Consider the following 15,807-nt stretch of genomic DNA (forward strand, 5'->3'; position numbering starts at 1 on the left):
TCTCCAGCCAGGAGAGTGCCCCACACCTGAATTTCTTGTTTTTGTTTTAAAGCAGGGTCTTGCTATATAGCCTAAATTGTCTTAGAAGTTGTGACCCTCCTGTCTCAGCCTCTGAAGTGTTAGGGTTGTAGATCTTCACATAGGCAAGTACCACCATGCCTGGTTCAAAACAAAACAAAACCCTCCCTCCAGATCTGTGTTCCATCACAGATTGCTGCTGCTTCCTCGGTTGTAGGAGGCTCTAACCTACAGGAGAGACTCCGGTGGACACAATTGGGTTGTAGCCTCATCTTGACTGCAGCTGGGTATCTAGTCACTAGTGGTCAGGCCCAAACCAGAACCATCCGACTTGTTCTCAGCAGTCCCTCATGGACTTTTTCCTGCCTGTGCAACCTCACTCCTTCCAGCTGAAACTTGGCTCTGCTCCCAGGTGGTGAGCGTAGGAAGCTTGTCCAAGGGGTCTGGGAAGACGCCGGTTTTCTCCTTGTAGCTAGACCCTGTTCTTCCCGCTCCGGTCCTCTTCATCATGGACCCAGGTTTTTACCAGAACTGGTTGCTTAATTAAGTTAGCTCCCGCTAGGGAAAGTTCAGCTGAACAAAACACAAATCACGGGAACCTAGGTTGCTTAACTGGGTGGAAAAAAAAAAAAGCTGAATCCACAGCTGGCGCTCATCCGTACCTTGTTCCTGTCCTGCTCACTCTCCCAGCATCCACATCGCTCCCAAGTTGGCTCTCCGAGAATCTTGCTCTCTCTCTCCTCCCCGTGTCTCTACTCTCCAGCCTCCGTTCTGTCTCACTTTCTCCATGGCTCTGGACTACATGGAACTGCTCTCTCTGATGTCTCCCCTCATTGAGGGTAAGTCATTCGCAGATCCGGCGTTTGTTGAGATGTCTGTGAGCAGGGCCCTAGGCAGCTATGACTCACTCAGCAGAAAAGCCAGTCAGAACGCTGAGAAAGATGCCCAGTCTGGGTCAAGGGGATGTGCTTGAAGGCAGGGGTCAGTAGGGGTCCTCGAAGCTCCCAGGAGAATGGAGGAACCCCAGGATGGGAGCTGAGACATCCACTTTCCCCTGTTGACTGGAGAAGTGGCTGGTAGTTTCTGAGCCAAGGCTCCGCTGGACTAAGGACAGTGTTGCCAGTGAACAGCATGGGCTGAAAAAGGCTGCACCAGCGGTGGAGGCAGGGCAGAAGGAAACCGGGACAATAGGCCAAGCATTGTTAAGAGGGGCTTGTGTATTCCAGGCTGAGCTGAAGACAGCCAGTACTGGATCCAAATAATAGCAGGGAGGGGTCAGTGGGCTGAGGTAGGCAGACCAAAAAGAAAAGAAAAGAAAAAAAAAAAGCTCAAGTCCATGCTAAGTCAACAGTTTCATGGAGTTCAGTGATAGATTTTTTTGTTTTTGTTTTTCGAGACAGAGTTTCTCTGTGACTTTGGAGGCTGTCCTGGAACTAGCTCTTGTAGACCATGCTGGTCTCGAAATTACAGAGATCTGCCTGCCTCTGCCTCCTGAGTGCTGGGATTAAAGGCGTGCGCCGCCAAGTGGTAGATTTTTGAGGGTGGCTTGTAGATCCTACAGGCCAATTTAACTTCAAGGCTCATTACAGAACTGGACTTTGTCCAGTTGCATTTCCCCCTGCCTCCACCAGGGGACGCCCTTCATCACTATCTTTCTAATGGTTTGTCTGGGCTGTCCAGTTGACATAATCCCTCCTCTAGACTACAACTATTGGTTGAGGGATGGATGCATAACCTAAAGAGGCCCAATGAGAGCCAGCCCTGTGAATTTCGTGGGCACTGGAGAAATGATGGCTTCTGGAGCCAGTGAACAGTTTGTTAAATGTGACTGGAGCCAACATAAAGTTGCCGAGAGACGGTGGGCGAGGTTGAGCTTTGTGAGCGCAGCTTGGGAAAGAGCCCCAGCTGCCTCTCTCAAACCTGTTGGTTATGAGCTAATAAATGCCAGTTTGTGTGAGTCTTTCTCCAGGTGAGGCCTCAGCTTGGAGGGTCATATTTGATGATCAAGCTTGACCAAGCTCTCCAACTTGAGTCCTCTTCGCTAAGTCTTCAAGCCAAGACAATGGCAGGAATATATGTGCCTCTGCTCTAAATCATCCCCCTTTTAGAGCTCCCTCGTGACAAGGGCTTCAAAGTTTCACAGCTGGAGACAAGAAAATAAAAAGGATAGTAGGGTCCTAATTTGGACCATACATACAGCCTCTTGTAGACTCTTCAGCACTCCCTCAGGCAAGTCTTTTAAGTTTTCTCATTAGTAAACTGGGGAGAATAATAGGGCCTGCTGCTAATTTTTAAAATTCTCATTATATTTATTTGGGGGAGGGGGCGCGCATGCATGCCATAGCCGATATGGAGGTCAGAGGGCAACTTGCCTAAGCAGTGTGCCCTACCTAATGCACAGCTGAGCCAGCCCTCGTGGGATAAGTGGAGCTTGCAGGAAGCGAGAAGAGGCTCCAGGACTGAGGAAAGAGTAGGTCAGGTGAGATAGCACACCCCAGCCCTAAGCTGGGGCTCAGGAAAGCACGCCCTCAGTAGGTCAGCCCACCAGAGACCCATTCTTCTGGTACCGCCCTCCTGCTGTTCTCTGTTCGATCACTCAAACGGCCTCCAGGAAGCAAGGCCTTGGATGCTGTCTCCCTCTGGGACACCCCCTGGAATACGGGTATCCATGGATGTGGTTTGGCTTGAGGAGAAACCTTTCTCCAGACCTTGGAGGAAATAACAAAATGCTTTGCATCAAGGAACATCAAAAGGCCCTCACCCTACTCAGTTCTCCCTTAGGGCTCCCTCAGCCAAGAGCTCATATGACCTTTTTGCAAACCTTGAAAGGCAGCTTTGGCTAGAGAGTCAGCCCTCTACTATACAGCAAGGGAAACCGAGGCCAGCGACATAACTGAACAGGCTCCTATGGGGCTCCATAAGGAGATGTTGAAATCTAGTCAGTCATCTACTAGATAGGAGCTAGCTAATCCAGCCCACCCCTTGTTGTTTATAAATAAAGTTTTATTAGACCATAGCCATACTCATTCATTTACATTCTGGCCCTACCTGCTTTCACCATACAGTTGTGGAGCTCAGCCATGGCAGCAGAGACTATGACTTCCAATGCTTAACATACCCCCAGGCCCTTTACAGAAGTTTGCTAGCCCTTGGGCAAAACCACATTTTCCTGTAGAAACACTGTATAGTTGAAATAATGGTTTACAAGCTGGGGGTAGTGGGATATGCCTATAATCTCGGCAGTGGGGGAAAGCTGAGGCAGGAAGATCATGAATTCATGGTCATCCTGGCTACACCAAAAGTTGGAGGCCAGCCTGGCCTATAGGAGATCTTGTCTCAAGAAAAACAAAAACAAGGACTTCCTGCTTCCTGTGAGCCCTTGGGCTGCGATTTGCAGTCATGTGGAGATCGGTGGTGTGTTTACAGGACTTCTATGTCATTTCAATGCCTTCCTGATGTATCTGTACCGTGTTTTGAAGCCTGGCTCTAGGTCACAGTGAAATGAGTGCCCACAGTGGATAACTTACTACCTCAGCCAGTGAATTCTTCCAGAATATGCCTGCCCTGTCTCCTTCATTGATCAGGACTTGAATTCCTTTTTACTCTAACTTATTGTGGTCAGGGTTCATGAACCCCTATTAACTTTTTGCATTGAAAATTCAGTCGAGTATGACCTGGCACAGTTAGATTTACTGGCCACATCTCAGTATCATGTTGTCTTCAAAGGTATTTTCTAATCAGTTTGGTCGTGAAAGAGAAAGAGAGTAATAGGCGTGACTCTAAAAGGCCAACGGGACAGAAGTATTCAATGTCACTGAACACTGTTCGGGAAACCCACCAGGAGTGTTACCCAGGGATAGTCTGAGCCTTCTGCTTCAGTGTAAGAAGCTTTAAATTCTAGGAGGTGCAATTACCTAATAACCCTGCTGTGCTGGTTGTTCAAACCTTTCACAGCCTCTGGGGAGTGGAACTGGTGAATATGGACATCATCTCATTTTCAGGGTTATCTTTTGAAATGAAGAACTTGCTGTGGTGTCCATATTTATGAATGGCTTAGGTAGGATCAGGACTTCCCAAGACTTTTAATTTGTATGAAGACACTTTCTGGTAGTTTTATAGTTCTTAAAAGAGATAAACCAGTCGGGCGGTGGTGGCACACGCCTTTAACCCCAACACTCAGGAGGCAGAGGCAGGCAGATCTCTGTGAGTTCGAGGCCGGGCTGGACCGACAGCCTCCAAAACAATACAGAGAAACCCTGTCTCAAAAAAAAACAAAAACAAAAAGAGACCCTGTCGAGGGATGCTCTCTCAGCCTGGACACATGGAGAAGGGCCTAGGTCCTGCCCTGGGTGAAATGACAGGCTCTGGAGATCCCCCCAAGGAGGGGCTCACCCTCACTGGGGAATGATGTAGGGATTGGGCTGGGGGAAAAGGGGGGTTGGTGGAGGGACAAGGGAGGGGGGAGCTGGGATTGACATTAAAGAAAGAAACGCTGTCTTGGAAAAAAAAGAAGAAAACAGCTTGTGGTGTGTGTGTGTGTGTGTGTGTGTGGTGGATTGGATCCAGCTGGTAGCATGAACCTGCAATCCTAACACAGGAAAGAGACAAAGGCAGAATAATCAGGAGTTCAAAGTCATCTTCAGCTGCATAGCAAGTCGGAGGTTAGCCTCAGATACATAAAATCCGATTTCAATAGAAAAAAGTTGTTTGGTTTTTTAATATGTATGAATGTTTTGTCTGCTCCTGTGGAGGTGTGCTGTGTATATATATACCTGGTTCCCGCAGCGGCCAGACCACGGCTTAGATGCCCTGTGACCGGAGTCACAGGCTATTGTGAACTGTGTTATGGTGCTGGGAACGGAACACAGATCCTCTGTGAGAGAGACAAGTGTTCTTTGTTTTTGTTTTTTGTTTTTCGAGACAGGGTTTCTCTGTATTATTTTGGAGGCTGTCCTGGAACTCACTCTGTAGACCAGGCTGGCCTCAAACTCACAGAGATCCGCCTGCCTCTGCCTCCCGAGTGCTGGGATTAAAGGCGTGCACCACCAACGCCCAGCGAGACAAGTGTTCTTAACTGCTGAGCCATCTCTCCAGCCCTGGGTATGCATTTTTGATAAAACCGGAAAGAAATAAACAAGCCCGAACCTACACTTACTATTTCCTCACCCACCTATACTATATTTCCCTATCTGTAACGTTTGTTCTCACTATAACCCCTCTAGCCCCCGGAGCTTTGTGTAAGAACACGGAAACCCAGGTCATGGTAAGGTATGTAAGTTGCCTTGGGTGCTCCGCGGCAGGTGCTCTGCTGCAGAATTCTTCTGGGTCCTTCTAAGATTGGATGCTTGTTTGCAAAGGAGCCAGTGTCTCTCTGGCCAGAGGTGACAAGCGCAGTGCAGAGGATCCTGTTTGGCTCAGTGTATCGGACCTGCCCCGGGCCTGCTTGCCCAGCCACGCGCAGCGGATGCACCACCCCTGAACTCTTTCTCCGAGTGGTCCCCAGAGGCAAGGGCTGCCTTTCAGTTTCTCCGCTTGTTTATTTGCGAAGGGACGCTGCCAGACCACAAGGCCACCCCTGCCCTTTCATGGTTTGCTAGGGAGATTTCAGGAAGAGAGAAAAGTAAAGACCCAAAAACAAATCCTCTGCCAGCAAAGAACTGTAAGAGCCCCCACCCCCACCCCCAGCTGTTAATTGCAGGGGTTCATCCAGCAGGCCACTTGATTACAAAAATCAGGAGGTCCCCTAAAAACCAGGAACCGGGAGAATCCTGATAGCGTTGACTGTGATTTTGGCCATTTAATAAGTGATGCTGAAATAATCGGACATCTGTATACAAAAATAATGACCCTGATGCCAGGCGGTGGCAGTGCATGCCTACTTTAATCCCAGCCTGAATTTAGTTTGTCAAAATTGATTGACTGCAAGTGCCTTTAGTCAGTGAACTATCTCAAAGAACCAACCTTCCTTCCTTCCTTCTTTTTTTTTTTTTTAAACATCTGCTTGTTTGTGTGTCTCTGTGTGGGTAGGCACACACAAGGGCATGTGTCCACAAAGGCCCTGGAACCAGAGTTACAGAAGTTTGTGGCCTGCCATGTGTGTGCTGAAAATTGAATTCAGGTCCTCTTCAAGAGCAGTCACTGCTCTTAATCATCTGTGAGCCATCTCTCCAGCCCCCCCCCTTTTTGGGGGGTTGTTTTAAATATGCTCTCACTATTTAGTTCTGGCTTCCCTGGAACTTGCTATGAAAACCATACTGGTCTGGAACTCACAGAGATACACCTGCTTCTGCCTCCCAAGGACTGGGTTTAAAAGCATAGGCCATAGCCAAATGGTGGGGGTGCACACCTTTAATCCCAGCACATGGAAGACAGAGGCAGGCAGACCTCTGCGAGTTCAAGGCCAGTCTGGTCTACAGAGCTAGTACCAGGTTCCAAAGCTACACAGAGAAACTCTGTCTTGAAAAAAACAGAAAGAAAAAAGTGGGTCATTATGTTTAGCCAATACATGCTCTTAGCAACTGAGCTGACTCTCTGGCCCTTTCTGTGGGTTATTTTTGGTGACTTTTGTGATAAGGAACCAAGTACAGGGTTTTTTTTTTGGTGGGGTTGTTTTGTTTTTTCTTTCGAGTCTCTCTGTATAGCTCTAGCTGTCCTGGAACACTTGCTGTAGAACAGGTTGGCCTCGAACTCACAGAGATCCGTCTGCCTCTGCCTCCAGGTGTGCGCCACCACCGCCCGGCTCGTATCACTTTTCAAGTAATGTTACGGAATATTTGCTTAATTAAGTAAAGATGAATTAAGTAAAGATGTGTTGCTGTTTTACCTTGCCTGCCTAAGACACCTGATTGGTCTAAGAAAAATCAGGATGGCCAGCCGGGCGGTGGTAGCGCACACCTTTAATCCCAGCACTCGGGAGGCAGAGGCAGGCGGATCTCTGTGAGTTCGATGCTGGGCTGGACAGCCTCCAAAACAATACAGAGAAACCCTGTCTCGTAAAAACCAAAAAAACAAAACAAAACAAAAAAAAAACAGGATGGCCAATAGCAAGGGAAGAGGTACAGGCAGAACCTCCAGACATGGAGAGTAAGTAGGAGGAATTTAGGCTTGAAAAAGGAAAAAAGAAAGGGAGATGCCAGGGGCCAGAGGGACAAAGAGGAAGCAGGAAAGTAGGACATACAGATTGAAAGAGGTGAAAAAAGCCCTGAGACAAAATGTAGATGAAGAGAATTAAGTCAGAAGAGCTGGTGGGACAAGCCTAAGCTAAGACCAAGCAGTCATAATTAATAATAAGTTTCCATGTCTTTATTTGGAAGTTGGTTGGTGGTCCAAAGAAAAGTCCAACTTTAAAGTGATGTAAATTGGTTGTATGTAGTGCACAGACCTGGGGGAATCTTTGTGAGTTTGGGGCTAGTTTGAAGACAGGCTGGTGAGGAGTGAATTCCAGGGCCTGGGGAGATATCTCAGTGGTTGAGAGCACTGGCTGCTCTTCCAGGGGACCCAGGTTCAATCCCCAGCACCCACATGGCACCTTACACCTGCCTGTAGCTCCAGTTCCAGGAGATCCAACACCCTCACACAGACACACATGCAGGCAAAACACCAATGCACATAAAATAAAATAAAATAAAATAAACATTGAAAAACAATAGTGAGTTCCCAGGCCAGCTCAAGCTACAAAGCAAGACTTGTCTCAAAAAAACTAAGGATCAATTAAAGACACATGCCATTAATCCCAACACCTGGGAAGCAGAGGCAAGTGGATTTCTGTGAGTTTGAGGACAGCCTGGTCTACGTTGTAAGTTCTGGGTCAGCCAGGGCTAAATAGTGAAACCCTGTTTCAAAAACAAAACAGAAAGAAAAGGAAGAAAAGGAGTTGTACCGAATCATTCGTAGATAAACTGACAGACGATGTGACCACTCTGTGGTATGGCTAAGGGAAAGTTTTTTTTTTTTTTTTTTTTTTTTACGAGACAGGGTTTCTCTGTATTGTTTCGGAGGCTATCGGTCCAGCCCAGCCTGGAACTCACAGAGATCCGCCTGCCTCTGCCTCCCGAGTGCTGGGATTAAAGGTGTGCACCACCACCGCCTGGCAAGGGAAAGGTTTTTTATTGTAGATATAAGACAGCGAATAACTAGAGGCATCTGGAAAGAGTGAGAAAAAAAATGGACTGAACATGGCCGAAGACTGGACCTGGTCATGAGAAAAGCAGGAGCAGAGCAGAGACAGAGGGGGTGGGATGGGGGAATAGAGGAGCCTGGGGGGTCATGGAGAGAAAAAGTGGCATAGAGGGAGACAGAGAGCGAGCGTAGCAGGGTTATAAGGGGCTGTGCGGAGAGAAGCCCATGAGCTGGGGAAGTCTACGGTGGGCGGGGAGGCGAGAAGAACAAGGATGCTAGCATGGATTGTGAAATGTGTAACTAGTGGTACTGAGGGAACCTGAGGCCAGCATGAGCTTTGGTACACTAATAAGTGCCACAGATACCAGTTTGTCCCCTCTGCCTTTCAGTATTTGGAAAAATGGATTTGACAATGCTAAATTTAGGAAGCTACTGCAAAGGTGTGCAAGGTGGTACCTGTAATCCCAGGAGTCGGAGGGAGGAGGGTCAGAAGTTCAAGACCAGCCTCCATTGCACAACCCCCCCTTTTTTTTAAGATTTCTTTTATGTGTTTGCATGTTTTGTGTGCATGTTTGTCTGTGTACCATATGTATGCCTGGTACCTCTGGAGTTCAGAATAGGATATCAGATTTGGGACTGGAGCTACAGACAGTTGTGAACCACTGGGTGGGTGCTGGGAATTGAACCCAGATCCTTTAGAAGAGCAGCCAACATGCTCTTAACCACTGAGCCATCTTTCCAGCACCAAAATCCTGTCTTGAAAGAAAAATGAGGGGCTGGAGAAATGGCTCAGCAGCTAAGAAACACGATGCTTGTGACATGGAATCTTGGCTGTCATCCCCACACACCTATAAAGAAGGAATCTCAGTTGAGGAGTTGTCTCCACCAGATTGGCTTGTGGCATCTTGACTGCTAACTGTTGTAGGAGGGGTCAGCCCTCTGTGGAAGATACCATCCATAGGCAGGCAAGCCTGGGATGTTTAGAAAGGTAAGGGTGTAGTGGCAGTAATTGTGAATGCCTTTAATCCCAGCACTTGGGAGGCAGAGGCAGGTGGATCTCAGTGAGTTCGAGGCCAGCCTGGTCTAGTTCCAGGATAGCCTCCAAAACAACACAGAGAAACCCTGTCTTAGAAAAGAAAAAAGAAAAAAATCGGATATATTATTTATTTTTGTGCATATGCTGTTTGCCTACATGTACTGTGTATGTGAAGCATATGCATGCTTGGCACCTGAAGTCAGCAGAGGCCTTGAATCTCCTGGAGCTGCAGTCAGGGGTGGTCATGAGTCACTGTGTGGGTTCTGGGAATCCATCCCAGGCCCTCTGCAAGACAATAAGAACTCTAAACTGCTGAGCCATCTCTGTAGCCCTTATATGAGCTTCAGATAGCCTAATTGGAGCAGAGGCCAAAAGCTCTGCCTGATTAAATAGTCCTGCTCCAGGTGTGACTTGAGCGTTGTCTCAGTTCAGGTTCTGTCTGAGGGGTTCTGAAGAGGATGTTACAATGGCCATCACCAGTGGGGGACCAATAAGAACTGCTCCCGGGTGTAGCCTTCCCATCCTAGACTACTCCCATGTTTTAGAGGGGTTGGATGGGTGCAGAGGAAGGTGCTGTTACTGGGATGCTTTGTTCTGGAACCCAAGGTGACTGTCATTTAGGGAAATGACTTATTTTTGTGTCTTCAGCCTTAAAAAGGGATGAGATAGGCAGGTAGACTAGCACCCCTTGAGTGATTAATGTGCCTCTGCAGAGTTGAGCAGGCACGCAATGGAGGCAGAGATGTGGGAGGCTTTTATTTTGCTTTTAGTTCTCCTGTGGGCCAAAGAGAGAAGTCCATGCTTTTTTTCCTCCCAAAAAGCAGCTTGTAAATACCTGTGATGATGTGGCATCACTTGAACACACATCCTTCTTATAACCTCTTCTTTTTTTCTTTAATTAATTAACGAAACCCTGTCTCGTAAAAAAAAAAAAAAAAAAAAAGAAATACTCCCCAAGTTGTTTTTGGTAACCCTGAGAAACCTAATATAGAAAATATCAAATCATTTATTTCTTTTTTTTAACTCTTTTTTTTTTAAAGATGAATTTATTACATATACATGTGTTCTACCTACATTCCAGAAGAGGGCACCAGATTGAATTGTAGGTGGTTGTGAGCCACCATGTGGTTGCTGGGAATTGAACTCAGGACCTCTGGAAGAGCAGTCAGTGCTCTTAACCTCTGAGCCATCTCTCCAGCCCAAATCATTTATTTCTTGAGATAATCTCACTATGTACCTCTCACTGACCTAGGATTCACTATGTACACTAGGCTGGCCTGTCTCTGCCTCACAGGTGCTAGAAGTAAACGTGTGAGCCACTACACCTGGCACCTAGGCTAGTCTTGGACTCCTGCCTCTGAATTCCTAGTACCTAGGGTGCCAGCTATAACCTCCATTACTGTTTTCAGGTTTTTGTGAGTTGCTTTTTACTTTGTTTGCTTGTTTGTTTATATGAGAACTCTGCATGGATGGCTGCAGGCCAGAAGAAGGGGGCATTGGATCCCATTATACATGGTTGTGAGATGCCTTGTGGTTGTTGGGAATTGAACTCAGAACCCTTGGAAGAGCAGTCAGTTCTTTTAACCACTGAACCATCTCTCCAGACCCAACATTTTTTTTTTTTTTTTTTTGGTTTTTCGAGACAGGATTTCTCTGTGGCTTTGGAGGCTGTCCTGGAACTCACTTTGTAGACCAGGCTGGCCTCGAACTCACAGAGATCTGCCTGCCTCTGCCTCCCGAGTGCTGGGATTAAAGGTGTGCGCCACCAACGCCCGGCGATGCCTGAGTTTTTACACTTTTTAAAAATAATTATTTATTTATTATGTATATAGTGTTCTGCCCAGGCCAGAAGATTACAGATGGTTGTGAGTCACCATGTGGTTGCTGGGAATTGAACTCAGGTCCTGTGGACGAGCAGCCAGTGCTGTTAGCCTCTGAGCCATCTCTCCAGCCCCCTACACGTTTAAATATGATTTCACAGGTGTGCACTGCATTTGCATCATTTACACCCCACCCCCTCCAACTCCTGTCTTGTCTTCTCACCCTGTCTGAAGTAAGACCTCTTCTTCTTTAATTACTGTTTTTAAACATGCAGGCACACACATGTACATATATAAATATATCCTTCTGAGTCCCTTTAGTGTTGCTCTGTGTATTTAGTGGTGACTATTTGGATAACCTAACTATCTTCTCATTGGAGAAGATGAAAGAATTCTCCCTCTCAGCAGCCATTCTTTGCCTGTAACTCTTCATATTTCCCCCATCCATGTTGGGATATTAACTCATGCTGTCATTTTGTAGGTCTTGTTTAGCTCATGGAGATTTCATGGGTATAGCTTCCCTGTTATATATAGAAGACATTCTGGTATTAAAGGCATGTGTCACTACCATCCGGCCCTCACTGGATTTATTAAAAAAAAAAATCCCAGCCCAGCAGTGGTGGCACATGCCTTTAGTGCCAGCACTCGGGAGGCAAAGGCAGGTGGACTTGTTTGAGACCAGCCTGGTCTACATAGTGAGTTCCAGGACAACCAGGAATACAGCCAGTTACACAGAGAAACTTGTGTCTTGAAAAGCTATAAAAAGGGGGGGAGGTGTTTTTTCTTGGGGGGGGGAGCCGGTCTCATGTAGTCCAAGCTAACCTAAGATTTTGGGAACTTCTGATACTCCCGCCTTCTGCTTCCCTCCTGTTGGGGTTGCAGGCATGCGCATGCATTACCATGACTGGCTCAATGCTATTTTTAGGTGGATACAACTTTCTGAGGCATAGGAATTGCAGCGAAGAAAGCTCAGAACTTCCCCTTTTGGAATTTGGCTTCTGGGCCAAACTTCCAAACAATAGCGACAGTATTTTGATTTGTAGCTGAAGTTGCTGGGTCTGGAGGAGCAGGACTTTGTCCTTTAAGAGCAGCGATGCCCAGGGGACAAGCCTTAACCCGGGAGAGCCAGTTTCTGCCCTTAAGTATGTGAGGAGTCCATGAGCCACGTTCCTGGTCCTGTTGTAACCTTAGGAACATCCCTTAGGGTTCAGGAAACTCAATCTTCGCATCAACAAAATGGGAACGGTAACCTTAATGCTCCACAAAATCAGGAAGGCTTTTGAGGACTCAGTTCCGGGTATGGAAAGAGAAAGCTGGCCAGAGAGGGGAAGGAGCCCCACCCCTACCCACCACGTGGAGTGCCCTCTTCGCCCGCAGTGAGGCCTCTGGGCGATTCCCGAGCTCCGGGCGTGGCGGAGGCGGGGCAGGGGCTGGGGACTTATTTAGCTGAGGAGAGAGCCAATACCTCTCGGGGCACAGACACTGCGTAGGGGCGCGGCCTGGCTCTCGAGTCCCTCAGCTCCCCCGCCAGCCCGGAGGGGAAAGAGGACAGCCAGGGGCGGGGCATGGAGGCGTGGCCTCTCTCTTTTTTTTTTTTTTGTCCGCCTAGATAAGGAAAGGTTCCCCTGCGCCTTTAAGAGGTAGACGCAGGCATCCGATTGGCTGAGGCACCATGAGCGGCCGGCGCCCTCCCCCTCGGGCGGTGCGTTCCCGGGCAGTCTGCGCGAGGGCCCGGCCCGGCCGGCGGCCCCTCAGTCCCCTCGCCCTCTTCGCTCCACGTCGTCTCGGCTCCCGGGGGATGCCCCGGACCAGGTTCCCTTCATGGCTGCCGACGTGTTCATGTGTTCGCCGCGTCGGCCCCGCGGTCGGGGCCGCTCGGTGCTGCTCAAGCCTCAGGTGCCGGAGGACGACGACGACTCGGACACCGACGAACCGTCTCCGCCGCCCTCCGGCGTGGCCACCTCAGCCCGGGCCCACGCGAGCGCTGCGCCGCTGCCACCCCGGGCCGGGCTGGGCCGCGAGGAGCCTCCGCGCCGACAGCAGATCATCCACAGCGGCCACTTCATGGTGTCCTCTCCGCACCGCGAGCACCCGCCCAAGAAAGGCTATGATTTCGACACGGTCAACAAGCAGACGTGCCAGACCTACAGTTTCGGCAAGACCAGCTCCTGCCATCTGTCCATTGATGCTTCGCTCACCAAGCTCTTCGAGTGCATGACCCTGGCCTACAGGTAGGGACTCGGTGACGCCCCCCACCCCACTCCCGGGCCTGGCCGAACCCCCCAGCTTCCCCCCAGCTTCTCTTTGACAAAACCATCGTAGCCATTTGTTGGCTTCCCGCTGTCCCTTTGGAGGCTGCTTCTAAGACGATTTGTGGGTCTGGGGTCTCCACCGATGGAAGAGGCGCTAGGGTTCTGGCCTGTAACCCTGGCAGCAGTGCCTGGGTTCTTCCGGCTTCTTGTTCCCCATCCAGGTCCTCCCCTCCCCTGGTGCCCACGGGTCCGGTTTTGGGCAAGAATTAGGTGTAGCTTCAGTTTGCGTGCTGTTTTTACCTGGCTCTGTGGACCACTTCCCTGTACTGCTTTGTGTGTTACCAGAACCACCCAACGGTTAAGATCACCTGTCCCTGGTGTCTGGGGCGCTGGCTGTGCTATCTAATGATTGTGTAATGCCTTGGAGCCTATTTCCTCGTTTGTAAAGAGGGGGTGACAGTGGTATCGACCTCCAGAGGGCCGTTCCAGGGATGAATTGAGATAGGTGGAGTGTGTCTTAGGCACTCCTTAAATGTTAGTGACTTTTCCTGATTGTCGTGCATCTGGAGACTGGGCTCCGTCACCTCTCATTTCCTGGGAAGTTCTGAGGCAGGGCTCCCTCATGTACTTAGGAGGACATGTGGAGCTCCAGCTGCAGGAGGAGGTGCAGTCTGTTTCCCTGGCAAATTGGAAGGTTTTTCTTTTTTTCTTTCTGAGCCAGGGTCTCTTGTAGCCCAGGCGCCTCTCAAACTTGCTTTTGTAGTAGAGGCTGGCCTTGAACTCCTCCTGACCTTACTGCCCCACTTCCCAAGTTCTGGGATCATAAACATATGCCTTCCATGCCCAGGTCTAGCTAGAGGGTTTTCTCGTTGGCCCTATAATGATGTATGAGTTTTAGGTGTCTAGTTTATAAGGCTGGCATTCCAGACACTGTCCTGAAACAGGTATTCAGCTTTGGACGAGACCCCTTTTTTCAGACTCACAGAAATGCCTTTCCCTGGAGGGTTTAACCTCTCTTTCCACTCTCTCATTCTTCCCCAGTGTGTCTGTTAGGCATTCGCTTTAGGTAGTTGGTCTGTCTCAGCCACAGGCCTTCTCTGAACTCCTGCTAGTGGCTGGAGCAGCCCGGTGTGTAGTAGCCTCTGTTGAGATCCTTGCTGATTGGGCCTCTTTCTTTAGAAACTTTACTAGCTTAAGGCTTTGAGTCCTGCACACCTGGCAGCACAGGAAAAGTTTCCCAGGTAGCTCAAGAGACTGTGGAAGGAAGAGTAGGGATATTTCTAGTCCTTTTGTGTTATCTTGAGACCCATGTATCCAGGAACTCACTATATGATCTAGACTGGCCTGGACCTTGCAGTAATCTTCCCGCTTTAGCCTCCCTAGAGCTGGGATTACAGGCATGTGCTGCCATGGCCAGGCAGCCCTGTTTCAGTTTTGTTTTTTAAATTAGTTTTCAAGTTAGCCTGTAAAAGAGTAGGTGCAGTATGATATTTTCATACATAAGTGTCAGACTTCATGGTTTTTACTATTTTGGGCTTTGAGACTGGTCATGCTTTGGGAGGCTGGTTTTAAATTTGTGGGTTTAAGCAACCCTCCCACCTCATTCACTCTCCCCCTTTTCCCTCCCTCCTCCCCCAACAATCTCTTTCTCTCAGAGAGGTAGATAATGAGCCTTGATAAATCCAAATTAAAAGCTTTACTCAATTGCCTGAAGTTAAAATACTAGATAGTTGGCTCTGGATGGCATTTTCCCCTCTGGAATAAATGATTAGTCAACTGGCTCCTTTGTTTTGTTTCTGAAATGCACCCTCACCCCTGTTTCCTCTCGTGGAGGTTTCCCTGCTGGCTCTTCATTCTGTCACCCTTACATGGCACATTGGCCAGTCTTTGCTCTGACTCTTAGATCTTGCCAGTTTGAGCTGGCACTGAGCCTGTGAAGATTGTTTTTAAACATGACAGTGAAGCTGCAGTCCTGTCTCAGTCTCTTATTTTGAGCTCTTTTTTTTTTTTTTTTTTTTTTTTTGGTTTTTCGAGACAGGGTTTCTCTGTATTGTTTTGGAGGCTGTCCTGGAACTCACTCGGTAGACCAGGCTGGCCTCGAACTCACAGAGATCCGCCTGCCTCTGCCTCCCGAGTGCTGGGATTAAAGGCGTGCGGCACCAACGCCCGGCTTATTTTGAGCTCTTATATTGGAATCAGACTCAATTATATTACAGCATAAGCTCTTCTTTGAGAAAGGTTTTTCAAACAAAACCAGAGGCAAAAGTCAGGAATGTGTTTATTAAGAGAACATAATCTGCTTTTTTTTAAAACTTTAATATAAACTTCTGAATGTATATAGAGAGAAAGCTGCTTGAACCATTGGAAGCTTGGGCTAGAAAGGTCTCACTTAGTAAGCTCTGCCAAAGGAAAACCAGTCTCCGTTTGCTCTCTATGTGGATAACCTAAAGGATTATTAAATAGCACCAACAGAGTAATTCCACCTCCCATTTCTTTCAGAAACATTTTGGCACTTGGCCATTACTGAGTTAATTTTCATGATTGCAAAATGTATTCCTGTTTG

At 48.3% G+C, this 15,807-nt stretch overlaps 1 protein-coding gene across 3 annotated transcripts in view; it reads left to right on the forward strand.

Moving 5' to 3' along the window:
- Nucleotides 1–711: 711 nt before the first annotated feature.
- The window catches only part of LOC101838513 (MLX interacting protein), a 64,405-nt gene continuing 49,309 nt past the window's right edge, over nucleotides 712–15,807 (forward strand). Inside the window, exon 1 of one of the 3 annotated variants that reach the window (XM_040731051.1) lies at nucleotides 712–857. Coding sequence is in view for 2 of the 3 variants with exons in the window: in XM_040731050.1 (XP_040586984.1) it covers nucleotides 12,814–13,223 (410 nt within the window). In the remaining variant the exon portion in view is untranslated. Of the gene's footprint in view, nucleotides 858–12,689; nucleotides 13,224–15,807 lie in introns of those variants that run through there. The other 2 variants (XM_040731050.1, XM_040731049.1) reach the window with 2 other exon arrangements.

The sequence above is a fragment of the Mesocricetus auratus genome, unplaced genomic scaffold, assembly GCF_017639785.1.
Source record: "Mesocricetus auratus isolate SY011 unplaced genomic scaffold, BCM_Maur_2.0 Super-Scaffold_100025, whole genome shotgun sequence".
Classification (NCBI taxonomy): domain Eukaryota; kingdom Metazoa; phylum Chordata; class Mammalia; order Rodentia; family Cricetidae; genus Mesocricetus; species Mesocricetus auratus.